General features: G+C 37.2%; 1 protein-coding gene across 1 annotated transcript in view; it reads left to right on the forward strand.

Moving 5' to 3' along the window:
• The window catches only part of COL25A1 (collagen type XXV alpha 1 chain), a gene marked incomplete at both ends in the record, with an annotated part of 298,501 nt that overhangs the window by 253,445 nt on the left and 26,848 nt on the right, over positions 1–18,208 (forward strand). The window contains 7 exons of the mRNA XM_082758470.1: positions 409–453; positions 10,660–10,722; positions 11,511–11,579; positions 12,483–12,527; positions 14,535–14,579; positions 15,112–15,189; positions 17,675–17,698. Of these exons, the coding sequence (XP_082614596.1) occupies positions 409–453; positions 10,660–10,722; positions 11,511–11,579; positions 12,483–12,527; positions 14,535–14,579; positions 15,112–15,189; positions 17,675–17,698 (369 nt within the window). The remainder of the gene's footprint in view (positions 1–408; positions 454–10,659; positions 10,723–11,510; positions 11,580–12,482; positions 12,528–14,534; positions 14,580–15,111; positions 15,190–17,674; positions 17,699–18,208) is intronic.

Raw genomic sequence — 18,208 nt, forward strand, 5'->3', positions numbered from 1 at the left:
GTTGAAAATGGAACAGAATTAAACATCTGTTGTAAGTATGGAACTTAAATGGCAGTGTGTAAAATAAACCAGTGCTGCTTGTTTTCCTCTCCTTTGGTGAAGGCTAACGAGAATTCATTTTTGTGTGTGAGGTTTTTTTTGGGGGGGATTTTTTTTTTCTGACATGGATTTTAGATGTGGGTGTTATCATAGCATCAGAGGTTCCCAGAAGATATTTTTGTTCCTAAATGTACATTAGGACAGTCACATTAAATCATTCATTTTGAAAATATCAGAATATCAGCCCTGCCTGAAATGACTAGCAGTCATCTATGCTCTTTTATCTTGCTGCAGAATATACAGAGGTGTTCGCTGGATAGTGACCATAACTAAATAATGTCTGTAATATTATGCAATTTTCCTGTGTAGGGTGAACCAGGTCTTCCTGGGCTTCCTGGACTCCCTGGGATAAAGGTAAATAAACTGTAGTCTCTTTTGTATTTAGGGGTCATCACAAAGAGGGGCGGGACTGCAAGGATTTTGTTAAAGTGAACTTATTGTGCTTGTACTGTTATCACCTTCTGAGTCTCTGGTATTGAACTGAGGATTGTCACAGGCAGGTTTTGCACTGAATAATTGTTTAAGGAATCAAACAATATCTTATATTAAAATGTGAAGTAGACCATTGCCCATCTAGGAAATAAAGATTCCGCTGCTTATATATATATATATATATAAAAACATATAAACATATAAACATATAAACATATAAACATATAAACATATAAACATATAAACATATAAACATATATATATAATAGCTTTTGTATTTCTGTACAATGGAAGAGACTTGTTATTTGGGACATTGTCATTGTCACAAAGTTTTACTCGGTTTCCATTTTGATGGGTACTTTCCTGTAGCAGTAGACTTACTGAATTTACTAAGCCTCCAGCCAGAAAACTGCATTCATTACACACAGGCTGTAGAGAACTGACTCTGTCAACAAGAATACTCTGTGCTCCATTACACAGTAGTGATCTCCACTGACAAGTCAAAATGTTTTAATAAGATTCTATTCAGTATTAGCTACAGACCCTGACGTAATACCTGGTTTAGCTCCTGGCTTCCAGTTTGTCTGGGATCTTTAGGTAAGTTGATCCAAAAGACGTGGTTGATTTAGCTCTAGCATAAGTGGTTGCACAGGGAGTTGCAGACACTTGCACAGTTTGAACTGTAAACCTATAATGCTGCACGAAGTGACTGGATTTACATCCTGAGTGAGTGCTTGTTAGATTGTGGTAAAGATTCTTCTTTCAGAGAAGAAAATCTCTGAAATTTTCTCTTTGCATTCCAGTGTGGGCTTGTGCATATCTCAGTAGGTAGTTTATAACACTTCTCCAGTAAAAAGGGGGATAAACCAAAGGCCAAGCTCTTGTCCATTTTGGTAGGATTCAGGATTATCTCAAGGAATGTAACACGTACAGTGGTTTTCTCAAGGGACTTGTGAATCGCCACACCATTCAAGCATAATGTCCTTTCTCTGTTGCTAGTGAATTATGGGAAAAATTGAAAGTGCTTATTAAAGTTTGTATGTTATCATACCTGAAAATGTAGTTCCCAGGGAGGTCATTCATTTTCTGCAGGAAAGAAACCCACATTGACTGATGAAGATCACGTAGGAGCTGAGTCCTTCATGTAATGAAATTCTGTTTTCATAAACAGCTTTGACAGAAATCCATGGTCTGTTTGATTTAATAGTGAGCAAAGAGGTAGCTCAGCTGGAGGTCAATGCCAGCATCCTGGGAGCACTTGCCAAAACCAGCTGGGGTTGTATTATGGCAGGTCTGTGTGGATTCCATGTTCGTACAGACCATGCATGTCCACAAATATCATCAGCAAGGAAATTACAAAAGTTTAAATTTCTGATCTGGGAATATCATTGCTGTTATTTTTGGTTGTTGTTGTTGTCGTTGATGATAAGAACGGCTCAAAAGAGTGGCTTTCAGATTCACCTAAAAGGCAAAACATGAAATGAAAAGTCTTCTACAGAATTGTCTATTGAGGTCCCTTGCAGCTAAAATACATTAGGGATGTCACTGCACTTTTTTTGTCTTTCTTCAGTCCTCTATAATTGGAGTTATTACAGGATGTTCTCAAAGTCTGTGTCTTCCTGTGATGTTCTAGAAATTAGCACTTTTTGTTTGTTTTCTGCTCAAGCAGTTTTGAACTTGCTCTAGGTGGCAAGTGCTTCTGAAGTGCATTCACCTGTAGGTGAATGGGTTTAGCCTAAACCTCTGCTCCCCAGCCAAGTAGCCAAGGAATGGGGACAATTTATCCATTGATTTATTTGCCTGGAAATTAAGTAAATAAATAGTGAACTTTTTTTTTTTCCCATTTGTTATACAGTATCAAGTAATTTTGAGCGAACAAGCTAGCTGTCTGAGGATCATGTTTAGAGAGTTTTCATGTTCTTAAATGCTATGGAATTGTTGGATTCTGACAAACCGATGCATACAGAATCCTTCAAGACACAGGAGAAAGAGCCAAGAGAGGACTCCAAGTTGCTTAATTTTCAAAGAATTTCCTTTTCTTTATAGTTCTTCTATGTAGAGAAAAGATGAGCAAGACACTGGGGTGTTCTATGCACAGGGAACTCTTGTATGTAGTTCTTCCGGTGTTAGGTATTCATCCTATAACTATCATGAAAGGAATTGAAGTCTTCTTTTCTTCTCCTAAAGCTATGAGTTAAACTACAAATTTGCTTTCTTGTGAGTTAATCTTTCTACAGTGGCAGGCTGCAATATGAAATGCTTTAGGTAACTATACACGTAGATAGCACTCCTTACAAATGTTAAACCAGCCTGTAAAAACAATACCACGGCAGTCAGAGAACCATATCCTTCCAGCTAAATCTCATCTTTCTTTTCATGGCTGAAGAAAATTCCCAAGGCATCCATTCCAGTATCCCTGAAGGCATAGCCAGGCTACTTAAAGGATTAATAAATATTAATCACTGGAAAGTTTCAACTTCTTGTAATGCCATTTCTATTAATTAATCAGTATATGTTCCCAGAAATCTGTTAGACCTTGGTTTAACATGATATCGGGGCCTGAATGGACTGCAATACGGGATGGACATGCAAGTATCATACCTGAATTCAGAGTATGCAGCGGGGTTGTTGTTAATTATTTTTCTAGACTCATTCACTGTGCCCATGCGGATGTTTTGGGAGTTCTTCCTGTTCTTTTTCTTTCTCTCAACATTGTCAGTTGGTGCCATGGAGGAAACACAAGTGCAGTCAGTTATTTCCAAGACAGTGATGAAGCTGTCTGTGACATGCTGGAGAAGTGTTTCTCAAGCACCTGTTGCCGTTTAGGAATGGCTGGAAACTTAATGAGCCTCTGAATGTGTTCCACCATGTCATTTGGGAAGTGAGTAAGGCACCTAAACACAGAATATTAACTCATGGCTCTGATATCCCCCAACTGACGCCACGTAGATGCAGAATACTTTCGATGAAACACAAACTTCATATACCTGTTTTATCTCATAATTCTATGGGATGATAAGTACATAGCAGTACTGCCTTACTGTAATGGAAATAATGCATACCCATATTATTTGTACCATCAGACATCTCTCAAATCCATTGTCTTGCATTTTCTGGAATTTGTCAGTGCAATCCTCAACTTCAACAAGACACAAAATTTTCTCAATAACAGCATTTTGTGCAGCATTTCTGGGTTTTCATCAGCATTTCTGGGATTTCTCTCCCCTCCATTTTTAAAACAATACCGAAGCAAAGCTCATGACCGCAACTGAGCTTTTATTCTGTAGTGTTCAAGAAAACTGTTGAATGATTTGGCACAAGAAAAGAAAGCCTTCCTAGTCCTTCTGCTTTTGTGATGTGGGGAAAGTTTCCTGCGCTTTCAAATCTTGCAAAATTGACTGATTCAATAGACTTGCCAGTATGCAGCCATTTTTATCTTTTTGTACTTCAGACTGACTTAACTGGCACGGTAGCTGTTTTCAGTAGAACCTTGGATAAGTATGTGGGAATATTCTTGGATAAGAATATGGAATTTGATTATTTTTTTTTTTATGCAAACAAAAGCGGTTCTTATTTTGATTTGTTCTGTACTTTAATGAATGAATTTATTTATTTATTTATTTTTACTTCTTCATATGCAAAGAGCTCATCCTTTGACTTTCCTAATTCCATGGGAAGACTGCAGAACTTGCTACTCCATAGAACTTTTTTTTTTTTTTTTTTTTTTTTTTAAGTTCTAGTAGAATTGATACTCCTTTCATCCAGTGGCTTCTGATACAAAAGAAGACTTCCAGAGAAAAAGAAAGACAGAATTTTGAAGCTGGGTGCATAGAAGTTTGTCTCCTAAAGCCATTTAAACTCTTAAGAAAAGAAAGTGACTGTGTTGTTGAAGCTCAAGTGTTCTTGCTTTTCCTTTCAGCATCTGGTAGCAAAATGAAATCTAAAGTAAATGTCCGTTTCAGATGTTTAATTTTGGGGTCAATGCCATTCACCACACAGATAAAAGTTCTTCAAACTTCCCTTTTACCCCAGGAGTTTCTAGGAAGTCTGAGCTTCCCTAATGTTTAGGGGTTTATTTCATTTTCTTTTTGTAGAGGATCTGTATTTCTATTCTTCTTCCTGTTTTTCTTCATTGTCAATGAATGTTACCACGAAACCTTATGCCTCTCTTTCCATTATTTCTGGGGCTTAGTCTTGCTTAGTCTTCAATTCATTTTATCTTATAGATTGCCATAATCAGAACCTTCTAGCCTGAATGTGGGAGCTGGAAGAGGCCAATTGACCTTGTGATAGCCATTTCTGAATCCTAGGAGTGGAGATGTACTGAACACGTTAATTACAGCAGTTGAAAATTGTGGGAATTCTACTGGAAACTCAGCTCTATTGAAAATACCCTGATATGTACTTTCCTTAGCTGATACATATATTGAAATATTCAAATGTCAACTAATTTCCAGCCTTCCATCACTCATATAAAGTGTTCTCAAGAGTGGGTTGTATGAGTAGAAAAAACAACGTGCAGGACAATGTTGGTTAAATACTGAAAAGTGGAATGTAATGATGCATGCTTTGGGTAAAAATGGGAAAGAGCCTAAAAATAGGATTTAGTACCTGCACTTGGAAGCCTGGCTTTCAAAGGTAGCTCCATGCATGGGTAGATTTATTTTTTTGGGGAAAAAAAAAAAAAAAAAAAAAAGATACAGTTGTGCCACTAACTTTGAGTATTTATTTTCCAGAGTGGAACTGTATATATGAATATGTATTTGTATGCAAGTAGCTACACATCTAGCATTGTTCACTCCGGTTTCTGTATGATGTGGCAGTAATCGCTTGCATAGGGTAGACATGTAATTTTCCAGACTTAATTACGAGAATCAAGGCCAGAAAATGAAATCATTAACATTGGATGGTATGCATGTGTCAGGAGTATTTACTTGGGCATTCTTTGGGATATATGCAGTTCTTATTAATCCATCAGAAACTATATCCTCCAAATCATGAAAACTCTTATTTTCTTTCTTGGAAAAGTCTAAAGCATAAGTAACTGAAATACAGGATGCTATTTGCCCTAAAGTTATTACTAGTTGTAAGATTAAGCTTGTAAAGATCTATTTCATGGGATCTGCTTTATTATATAGTTCAATTTTTCTTTCTGCTTACAAAAAATCAATCCAAATCCAAAGTTTGAATGCAACTGAATAATCTGAAAGCCCTATATTTTGTTGCATTTGGAAATAAAGTATTTTATCAGGCACAAAATTATTTCTGCACTTCAAATATACAATTTTAGTTGGTCAGAAATGATTGCACACAATAAAGTTCTTTACTTTTAATAGCAGCAACAAATAATTCCTTAGACTTGTAATCTAACTTTTTTCTAAAGAAAACAGTTTGGGGCCAGACTCTAATAATTTAGCAGATCAGTCATCGCAAAGAATTAAAAATGAGGTGCTCATTACAACAAGTGTTTTTATTCTAATCCTCAAAAGTAGGTACCATGCTGACTTGAATTATAATTAGCCTTTAAGTAGGAAGTCCTTGATATGACTAATGCATGCAGAATTAATCAGACTTATTGCTGTAGAATTATTCCCTTAGTGCCCTTCCAAAGCAGCATATGTTCCAAGCAGGCAGAACTTAAAAACGATGAGAAAATTAGGCTCACTAAAAAGCAATAAATGTCATACAAAGTAGGGTTAGTTGTGAAGCTTCAAGGTTTTAGACAGGTTTTAAGGTAGTACATTGTGCTTCTTTAAATGAATCATAAAGGCTAAACATGCATTTGGAAATTCAAAACGAGAATTGTTTCTCTAAGTTTAGAGTGTGTAAAGATATTGTTTCAAATGTGACGAGTGAGGCAGACAACCTGCTTAACTGGCCATTTCTTGAGCCAATTCTGAGTTGGTATGAAAAGCACTAAAAAAAACCATTACAAACTGGAGTTGTTTTTTTATCAGATTTCCTTTTACCTTGCTCATTTCCTTCTTATGAACAGAATACTGTAGTCCTCCTGAGAGTGAAGTTCCCATGGACTTGAGGCTATATATAAGTCCCTCTAATGCCCTGTTCAGTGAGCAAGTATAAGGTGCTGTTCTCTGTCTAAAGCAGGCTGAGCTTCTGAGGCTTTGCTTCACTGGAACTGAGTGCCCCCGACTCCCTGAGCAGATGCAGGCAGGGCATGAGCAAGTACAGCTCCATTGACTGCTGTGGGCTTGCACATCTGAAAGACTTCTGAGAATTTAGCCCTCACTCTTCTCCTGAGTGAGAATGTTGCAGTATTTTGATTGGATGGCAACCTCAGAAACCTCAAGTCTGAGGGCAACAGAGGGCAATTTCTGGAAAAGCAACAAAGGCAATAGTGAACCAAATCCAACCTATTCCAACTTTGTGCTGGTTCTCTAAATTGCCTTGGATTTGGGTTTTTGGGTGTTTTTTTTTTTTTTTTTTTGATAGCTCTTATCCTGTATATCTTCAACTTTGTAGGATTCTTTCAGTAGCATTAGACAGGGAATGGGCATCATACTGGTATTTTCAAACATGAGTAGTCAGGATGACATTTACGACAACTGTACCTTGGTCTGTTGAAGTGAGTAAAGTGAGGAACCTTCCATCCATGTCAGTATACGTAAGTGTCTAACCTTGCATTTCAAGGACTGGAAGTGGACAGGGCCTGTCTGTGAGTACAGTTTCAAATAAGTTCATTGCTTGTGTCTCAGCTGTGCAGTGGAGGCTGAGTACAGCATTAGATCTATGTTGCTTATAAGCATTTGTCAAGTAAGTGGTGTTTGAAAAAGCAATTAGCATGGCAAGTAGAATTTTAATTTTTGCACCTTTTTGAACAAAAGTTCAAGTTTTAGCCAATTACAGGTTCTGTAAAAATTAAGACAGTGACAGTGAGCTACGTGTCATGAGAGGGTCAACCTCTGATATCAAAGCTAGCCTGTGCCTCAGCCCCTAAAAGCTTTGATCATCATGAAACAACCAGTTATGAATACGTCTAGATAATAATCCCCATAAAAAAGGACTATCCTCTGAAGTAAATTACAAGGTATTTTTTTGCTATTAATTCTGACGGAGCTCGCATTAAGCTAGGTGCACAGCATGCCATTACAGGGCCCTTTTCTACTTTAGACATTTTATGATTAGAAGTGAAATTAACTTTAAGAAGGTTTGTGAAAAGCAGCATATAATTTGTTGTCCATAATGTATTTCTACATTTGACAAATATTTTAGAGTGCAAATGAGCTCAGAGGTAGGCTCTTAGTCTGTTAAAATATTAACATCTCAAGCCATTAAGATTTGTTCCTTCCTAAATGATAACAAATCACTCCTCTGTAAAATGGAAGCAATTCACAAGCTTGTAGATTTATTTTATTGAATACCAAGTTGCCCGTGCTGTACGATTGCAAATTGCTCCAAGCTCTCACAGTAGGTGAAGTTTAAATGCTGAGATTCATCTTGTTGACTTCCTGTGCAATGTGGTGGTTTCTAAGTTGTTATTTCATAACTGTGCCGAAGGGTTAAACTAAAATGCATGAGGAGTCATCACTTGCTTTTTATACAGCTGTCAAACTGTATTTCACATAGGGGAATTCCAAAAACTCCTGTCATAACCTACCTGTTTAACTTTTCTCTTCCAGTTGTTGTGTTCCCTGTCCCTGTTTTAGCTGGCAAAGAAGCTTGTAGGAGATTCCTACCAGATAAAATTTTGGTTTTATTAGAAGAATCTGTAGTGACATGTTTAGTAAAGTGTTGTAAAACTTGGTTACTCTGGTTCCCTGCTTTCCTTTCAGTGCTTCACAACTGTTTAAAGCTAATTCAGAGTTCATTTAAGCAAGAGACTTGCGATCAGGAGATGCCAGAGCTAGAATGATGTCAAATCCAAGTGCAGTCCCAAGTAGGCTTTTATTCACACTTTCTTGCAGCTATGGGCCAGCTTACTTGGAAATGTCATATATTTAAAATGAAAAAACCCTTAGTCCTAGATTTCCTAACTTCGATTTCCTCTATGGCTCAAACATCATGTCTGTGTGCTGGACTAATCAGGACAGTCTTTCAGTTTCCGTTCCGTTACAGTGACATAAGCATGCCTTACTGAGAGGAAATTTTTTTTCCTTACATTTCACACTTCAATGGCAGTGCTAATCTTAACAGAAGGAGAAGTGCATGTTTTTTCTTAATGTAAGTCCTACCTACAGCAGTTTGGTTTGTGTGTGATAAGAACACACCGTGGGATGATGTTCAACTCAGCATCCATTGTAACCCCCACGTCTTTCTCAGAAGAGCTGCTGCTCTGCCAGTCAGTTCCTACTCTTTACTGACACACTAGTTATTCCATTCCACATTTGATAATGTTTTAAAGTTGTGTCATGTAAGATCTGTACTCTAGTTATGCTACTTAAGCTGCCAGCTTCTTTCATTATGAATTCCACTTGCTATTGCAAAGCACCTTTTTCTGTGCATCAACTTCTGAATAACACTTTAAGCCTTATCACTGAAAAGACTGAACTGCATAGTCACTGCATGTTTCTTCTGCCTGAAGTCATAAATAGTTGGCCAAGAAATGAGCCCTGGTAAAATCAGTATTAAAGCAACCTGGAGCTGCTGAGCACCTTCTTATTCTAAAATAAATGGTTGCAGCTACTTTCTTCACCATTTACTGATGTTAAAGCACTTCTGTATGAAATGGCAACCTTTTGTTGCTCTTGCTGGTGTGCACTGATACAAACGTTTATATAAACTGTAGGTTTTTTCTCTAATGCCATCAAAAATGTGCTTCTCTTTGACATGTTTGTCTCAGTTTATTCCTTTGTTATTATACAGCAGTGCTGAACCATGTCCAGCTAGAACTTCATGTTAGAAAGTGTTATTTAGTTATATTTTTGATTTTTCTAAATTAAGGCCACTGAGTGCTTGTTACGGTCCTCAATATAGCCACAGGAAAAATTTCTCTGGTTTGCTAGGGACTTTCTTTGCTTAAGCTGTTAATGATGGATTGCTGATAAGAGCGCATATGAACGTGCAAGAACACTTGCTAACCTGCTCACTCACTGCAGTGTATCTGTATTTCTATGCAGGCGAAGAGGTGAAGACAAATGTTATCCAACTGCTTATATTTACTGTCTCCATATGTTGTCAGTAATTATATCAATACAGGATTATGACACATCCGTCTTTTTAGCTATCTAAAGAGGCATTTGATGGGTATTTTGTAGTCATTAAATTCAAGTATAATGTTAAGATGCTTGTAAATAAATCTTTATTAATTTAGTTATACTACTGTTTTACTTCTTTTTTTTTTTTTTTTTAATTTACAATAGCTCATGGGTAAATCTTTTCCTTGATTTAAATTTATTTGACAAAATTAGATCGCAGGAAACCTTGTACAGGAGAGTTTGTGAATGGAAACATATGGCTTATTAATCTTCCACTGTTCCTCTTCAGCCATGGAGATAGCTTAAAACAAAACAAAACAAAAAAATAATTTACTCCCCTGCTTAATGCTGCATGTGCTGCAACTCAGCTTGACTCCTGCTATTTGTCTGTTATGTACGTAAAAATTAACGGGCAGGAAGGGGGCAGGACAGAGAGGGAATAAGGAGCTGTGGCTCTTTCCCACCTGTTCTCAGCCAGAGAATTTGTCTGGATGTGGAGAACTGTGAAATACTTTACTGTCAGAATAAGGAGGGAGAATGCCACGGTGATGCATCATATTTTGATCTGCTTTTTTTGGGGATAATGCAGCTAACAACCTCCTTTGAAAACGCATTGCAACAGTACCATCTGGCCTCTCTGTTTGTCATTACTTTGTCATCCCATCACCCCGTCTGCCCAACCATTCTCTACCTCATAAAACATGACTGAAATGAACTGTCCTTAACCTCATAAAAAAACTATGTGTGACACTTCTGCTTCATTTGTGTTTCATATGCCGTATGATGGCTTGCTATAAGAATTTATGCTGATGAAAGTTGCCCATATTGAAAGTATGTCTGTATAACTATTGCATCACAGCAGGAGAGCTGTAAGCAATACAGGGAAAATACTATCCAAAAGAAAATTGTGTTACTGTAACTGTGCACTGCTAAATAAATAATCTAACATACCTCTCATGCTGTGCTTTTAAAGGGTGAACCGGGTTTCATTGGTCCACAAGGAGAACCTGGGTTGCCAGGGCTGCCAGGAACAAAGGTAAGGGTAGTTGGTCAGTGCTCTGGTACAAAGCCCTTAGAGCCAGAGTCAAATTCAACTTTGTTAGCTTGTATTAGAGGCTGAGATTGTGCTAATGGTGTGAAAATCTTTTATCCAAAAATGAATAAAGTACTTAGAATCCATTTTTGTAAATGGACAGGAAATCTAAAGTTCAGTTTAAAATATGCTACTACAGTGCCTGGAAATGGGGAAAGTCATAGTTCATGGACCTGTGCTATGAAATACACATCTTTGTAGTGATGCCCTCAAACAATGCAAAAGCGTGTTCTACAACCATTCGTAATTTAAGTTCATCAGTTGCCTTTTTTAATATTAGCATCCCAGAATTCATTTGTTCAAGAGGTAGAATATGCCTGTATGAAGAAACTGTGTTTTCATAACCCTTTTTAGGAAAAAGGCTTAAATGCGCATGCAGATATTAGAACTTTGATAGCACAAATCGGACTTGAAAGTACTGGTACATTAAAAAGGGATATTTTTTCATACTTCTTGCAGGTTTTTTAAGCCACTGTGTGGCAAAGTTAGAGCACTGTGAGTCCTAAAAATAACCTATGTTAGGTATGATAGTTTGGGAATTCAGAAAAGCGCTGTTCTTTTACATTTGAGATTACTGGGTTTACCCAGTGGAGAGTTCCCCAACTCATTGAAAGTTGTAGATGAGCTCAAAAATGTTTTCTTCTGATGGTTTGGTTTCTTTGACCATGCTGACTTAGTTCTGTGTGAAAACTGCTCATTATTTTCTGATGTATGTGTATCTATTTCCACAGGGTGACAGAGGAGAGGCAGGCCCACCTGGGAAAGGTGAGCGGGGTGAACCTGGACTTCCTGGACTAAAGGTCAGTCTGATTTTATATTGGAAATATTTTGTTAGGTTTACACCTACAAACTCATCTTTTTATACCAAAAAACAGAATGAAAAATTGGTGAATGAGCTTTTAAATAAAAATAATGTCAAATGCACTAGTCCAGAATGCAGTGGCAGTTCTGTGTTCACAGCTGTGGAAGTGCAGCTTAAATGGACTCTTGTTTGGTCTACAAAGTAATGACACTACCAGTGTACATTGTCATGGAGTTGGCCAAGTTATTATCAGCAAAAGTCCCACCCTTCAAGTCCCTAACTTTCAGCATCAAAGTTTGAACTCTTTGACCACTGTAGCTATTAATTGCAGAGAAAATCCATTTTGCATGCTGTTTTCTAGTTCTGTAAGAAAGAGATCTTTCTGACTACTTTTTAGGGTTTCCTTACTATTTTCCACTGAGCCAATACCATCAGTTTTCCTGTCCTAATACATTTTGAGCACACTAAGGCAGATTCTGTGCTTCTTGGCCAGCCAATTTGTATTCATCTGAACTGCTGGGAAAAGAAATAGTGATAATACTTTATTTTAATGTACTTATTTCAGGATAATTAAGTATCTTCTCTACTATTCGGCTATCATTTTTCAGAAGCTATGGAATGACATAGGTCCTTCCTGCAAAACGATTGTTAATGATATCTACTAATGCCAGTACTACTTTTCATATGGAAGGATGGAATCTGTGGCCTCTGCATGCTGGTGTTAAATAATATATTACTCTGGGTGCTGTGAAATTTGGTGCCTTTAGAGGCTTGTGATCCTGATCATATGAAATGGGGTGGTTTTGCTGTTCCATACTAAGTCATTACTAATTTCTTTTTCTCTGCACTCCCATTCCTCTATCACTTTTCTCCTGTCCATTTCCCATCTTCCCTCGAACAGGGAAAAACAGGTGAACCTGGATCTAGGGGCCCGAAAGGGTCAAAGGTCAGTAGTAACAAAACTGTCTTACCTGTAGTGATTAACACAATGATATTTATGATAGTTTATAATGTTTCACAGGAACTTAATTTATCTCTTTAAAAGAAACTGTAGCAGATTCTGCAGTGTTCTTTATAAATAAAACCTTCTGACTTTCCATTTTAGCTAGTAGAATTGAACCGTCTGTATTTCAAACACTGATTCTAGTTTTTCTTGTTATTACAATATCTATTTCACTCTGTTCTGCTTTTCCCAATGCCACTTGGTTTCTCTCTGTATAACTCATGTGGGATAGTTCGCCCATGTGCCAACTTCTATGTCTGTGGAGACTCAATTGGTTTTTGCAATAATTTTGTGGATCCAAACTTTGGTGGGTTAAGAATGAGTGATATTCCAAGGACTTTAGGCTGAAGTAGGCTGACCAGTAAGTGCTACAAAGGCAAATTTTGTGGGTTACATTACTGTTTTAACTATTTAACCAAAGCTGTTTTTACTACTATTATTATTATTTCTATTTTATGTCTATCTACTTATCCATCCATCCACTTATTCCTATATACAGTGGATTCACACATATGTAGAGAGAAAATATGTCTCTATAATATTTCATATGCTATGCAAATTCTGTGCTCACTGGAGAATCTTCTGTGTTATATTGTGAAGGCAAAGCAAAATGAAAACAGATTTATTTAGGTGGTTCTTGAGTCTAATGTCAGAATGAAGATGATAAGACAATATTGTAGGCTGGTAGGATACTGGTTGCAGTACTTGAAAGGCCCTTGAATAACAGCCCATTCACAGTGCTTAAGGATATGATTAAGTACGTGTCCCACCAAAAAGACATCTTGGTAAATTGAAGGAGCTGATGAGGGGATTAACACTTCAGAGTGAAAGCAGAAGAGTAAATCAGGCTCTCACTGGCCTTCAGTTCCTGGGCACTTCCCAAATGCTTCAGAAATAGATATCTCTTCTAATTTTCATTTTATCGAAAAGGCCTAACTGTCTTGAAAATTGGGACCAGAGAAATCAACCTAGTAGTTGAGAACTTCATTTTTGAGCAACACCAATGACTCATTTACTAGATATTGCGAAGGCAACAATGAAAGGAAAGGCAGATGGCACAAACTTGTTTATGTCCTGCCACCAGCCTCCTCCTCCACTTATTCTTTCATTACCCCATGAAAGTTTTGTTTTCTGATTTTGTTTATTGCCACTGGTGAATTAATCATTCTTCCCTAACTTCATACCAGTCTTTTATACATTTTAACAGGAACAAGAATGCACTATTTAGCCAAATTCATTTTGAGTAATATACAAATTTAAGAACCTTCTTATAAAAGTGTCTGTGAAGTGAAATAAATCGTAGTCAATGGATGCTGGGTTATGAATGCAAGCATATTTTAAATCCTCTACATCACTTGAAACATATTACTAACAGGCAGGAGGAAAAAGCTGCGTGCAAGATGGTAAAGATCTTACACCTGTCACAGTGAGGGAGTAAAGGGACTCTAATGCTGACAGTAACGTGTTTGTAGGGGAGGCAAGGACTTGGACCAGGGAAGTTCAGAAACTTAGTGGAGTCATGATCACAGAAACACAAGTTAGTGCACTTTGAAACACACCTTTGAAGAAGTTGCTGGGTACTTTCAGACTTCAGATAGTGATTTTATTTCTCTAGCTTTTTTTATTAAAGCTTTTGATAATAGTGCAATAAAGATAGAGAAGTTACATTAATTATGTAATTGGTATCTGTCTTTTATTGAGTCTTTGGTATTTCTTATTCCATACCACTACAGCACACAGTAACAACTCACGTAGAACCAAGTACATTGTTGTCCAGCTTGTTACTTACACAGATTTTTTAAGGAATTTCTGTAGTAATTAAGATTTGCATTCTATTAATAATTAGAGGCATTTAAACTTGAAAATTAAAGAGAAACATATTTAGAAGGGAATAACTACCTAATATTCTGTCAGACATCATATCTGTTCTCAAATATCCCTTTTACATAGGGTGATACCGGTGACAGAGGTGACACAGGATTTCCAGGTCCAAGGGTAAGTCTACTTCTCATTTCAGCTCTTTGTGCTCTTAAATTCAGTCTACACCATGAACTGAAATTGTAGCAGCAACCCCAGTTAATCTGGTGAAATTAGCCACTTGATTCTGGTTGAAGGTGTGTTGCTAACTGGCCTTTAATATGAGTTACAGTCCTTACTACTGTTTGAAGCAGTGCGCTGTTCACAGTTCATGGGCAGGATGTTACATGCCAGATGTTCTGACATAGTTCACAGCCAATACAAAACTGGTGTGTTGGAACTGCTTCAGCGTTTAACCATAGGGGTTTCATTTACTTACTTTCCCACAGCAGCACAATTCATTTAGTGACCTGTGTGTTTATTTTTTTAATTGTTTTTCTTTAAAAATAATCTTTAGTTTAATGCTAACTTTTGTGGTTTGTAGTAATATGTTGTAAATACAGCAAAATTTCAGTGCAGAATAATCAAGCTAAAGCATGCATCAGCAGTTAAGTGTGTAGAGTAGTCTTTGGCAGGTGTCTCAAAAAATATTATGGAAAATATATTACAGGGGCCACCTGGACAGAAGGGTGATCAAGGTGCAACAGAGATAATTGATTATAATGGCAATATTCATGAAGCTCTTCAGGTATGTAAACCTAACAATGCCAGAATGGCTTAGACTGATCTGGCAAAAAGCAGTTTGACATCATTGTATTTCTTTTCTGTGTAAGCAATGAGAACAATTTCTTCCCCAAAGATTTGCTGAGTTTATTAATTAGGGGTCTCTTTCTATATTTGGAAACTGGAGTTGCTGTTTGGTGTAAGACAAACTGTTTCCTTGATACAATTTAGCTGAGTGAATTAGTTGCATTTCCCATAGAGTGTATTGACATCATCTAATGAGGATAAAGCTGATTCATTGCTGGATGTGGTGCTTAGTGCTGAAATCATGCAATAAACCACATACATAGGTTCAACAGAAGCATCTGCTTTTCAGTTCAAGCAGTGTAATATTGACATTTCTTTTTTTTCTCTTTTACCTTCTCCTCTTCCTATAAAATGCAAACAGCAGAATATATGAGATTTGGAAAGCATGTCACATGGCTCCATTAGCAAGCTGTGGATTCAATCAGCAACTTGAGTATGTTAAATAGACTAAGCACCAGTCTTGCCGTTTGTGCATTTCTAGAAAACCTGTTTTGACTGGTGTGCACAAAAGTGTGGAGGATTAAAGTGGGGTTACAAAGAGAGTGAATGAGTGTTTGCATAAAAGCAAAGTGTCAAGGTGACATATGTCATTGCAGTCAAGGTGATTTACATTGTGGTATAGTCAGATGCAAATTCTTTGCAGTATAACTCCACCAAAATGAATGGGTTTGCTTATGTGCAATTGAAGACAGAATTTGGCTCATTGTGCATCTGATCATTTTCTCACTAAATCCTCTGAACTCTTTTTTTCTTGCATTTACTTGGTGGGAGTAAATAGACATCTGGCCAGTCATTTGGTTTTCAAGACTCTTTTGAAAATAAAAAAATCTCATTGCCTTTAGTAAAATCTAAAAACCTGTATGTTGTTGAGGATAAGCCCACGCTTTCATTGTGAGTGGAGTCTATGGGGAAGTCAACACAGGCATGTTCTGAGGCTCTGCATTATACCCATCTCATTTGGTTTACTCTTCAGGGAATTCAAACACACAACTCTCAGTCCTTTAAACCATTCTCTGAGTTAGATTCCTGAAGTAGTTTGAAATTAATGTTGCATATTATCAGGTAGATTTACCAGAGATGTTAGCCCCCGTATCTCCTGTGTTCTGTCTTTATATCTTCACACTGGAATCAATGTTACTCTCCTGTGCTGTGTAAGAGCACCTCAGAAAAGCTGCAGCACATAAAGAAGTCTTAATAAGGGACTAAAGCCTATTGCAGTGGTTGAAACAGATTAGGAGGCCCTTATCCTGTTGTAAATCATTTCAAATGTCATCACCTTCTGATCCAGGGCAACAAATAATTGATATTGATGGCAATGTCTGTGCAAGGATGGTGTAAGTAAGATTATAGAGGATCAGTTGACAATGTGCTTGCCAAATCCACCTCAGTCCTTTCAAATGGCAAGCACCCATTCCTAAGTCTCCTGGTGCCAAATTCTTAAGGGCTCTGAGATTTGCAGCTTCTCCCATAGAAGGTAATGAGCACTTACAGTGCTCAGCAGTGAACTCTGACCTTGCGCAGAATTTGTCCTGCTGATTTAAGAAGTTCACAAGAGATTGCAAGATCTGGGCTGTCTACATTTTTTTAGAGTTTAGCAATAAATCATCAAGCAGCCTAAGAGCTTCAGAACAATTTAGTTACTCTGCCTTGTGCCTCCTGCTCAATTTCCTGTGTCAGTGCAGAATAAGACATCTGAGTCCATCAGCACTGAAAATCATGATCTTAAAATTATCTTCATAGTTTGAACAAGACCCCTGCTGAATGCATGTGGCTTTCACTTGGAGGGCCAGTTACAAAATGTGTCTCAATTGAAATTGCTCTTCGGGGCTATTCTTCAGAATTTCCTAAGGCAAAAGACAGTATCTGCAAGAGTTTAGCCTTTGTAGGAACTGCAGGATCAGATACTTCAGATATTAAAATCTGAGTGTGCTGATGAAAATGAGCTTGTCTGTGTGAACATGCTAACATTAGTTGCAATGTTTATTTTAGGTTTTCATATGTACATAAACTGAATTTTTCACTGTTTTTAAATTTCTTCATATATTTCCATAAATATATTGAAATGCAAAATATATTTTATTAAGGCCATCTGTTAACAGATTTTTTTTTCCTTAGTGTTTAAAAATCTTCTGGAAGACTCTTTGTATGCTTTTACTGTTTAGTCATCACTTATTTGATCTCCTGAATTTTGCAGAAATCTACAATCTTCATGTATGTAAAATCCTGTTTCCCATAGAGTCCAAACAATTAGTACAACACTGAGAGTTAAAAGTAACACGGCTTTACTCTTATTTTCTGGAGACATGATGTCTCCTGAGATGCAGTATAGGTTTTGTAGAGATAATAATTGTAATAGGCAGAACTATTTATATACTTGTTCAACTCTGGTAACGATGTCTCTTGTTAATACATTTTACCAACAGAGGATTGCCACCCTCACTGTCACGGTAATTCCTATTGCATGACTTAATGTGTTGTAGAACATCTCCTTTATGTCATAGCATGTTCATAATTCTGCCAGTTCAGGACATGTCTTCATTGGATGTTGACCCAGCTCATCATGACATGAATTTATTTTCTCAGTGTTCCCCTGTCAGAGAGTACATTGTTGAAAGCCCTTCAACAATGGACCCAGTTCTGCTCCTGATGAATTAATGGCAAAACTTCAGTTAACGTGAGAGACCAGGAAAATAAAGAGCACACTATTCCTGTAGATATACATCTAGGCAGATTAACTGCTTTGGACTTCTTGGTGTATGTTCTCATCTCTGTGTGTCTGCATAGGGGTCCAGCAAAAACAAGAAGTAGGATTTGAGTGCCAAATGATTTTCTCTTATCCACCTTATTTTCAGGGTAGAAATAAAGATCTTTTAGATTGGATTGGGAACAAACTTTTTGTGGGAGCTTTCAGACCAGATGCAAATTATTTTATGAAAAATATCCATCTCAGGAAACTG

This window comes from Aythya marila, assembly GCF_965140915.1.
Source record: "Aythya marila genome assembly, chromosome: 4".
NCBI classification, from domain to species: domain Eukaryota; kingdom Metazoa; phylum Chordata; class Aves; order Anseriformes; family Anatidae; genus Aythya; species Aythya marila.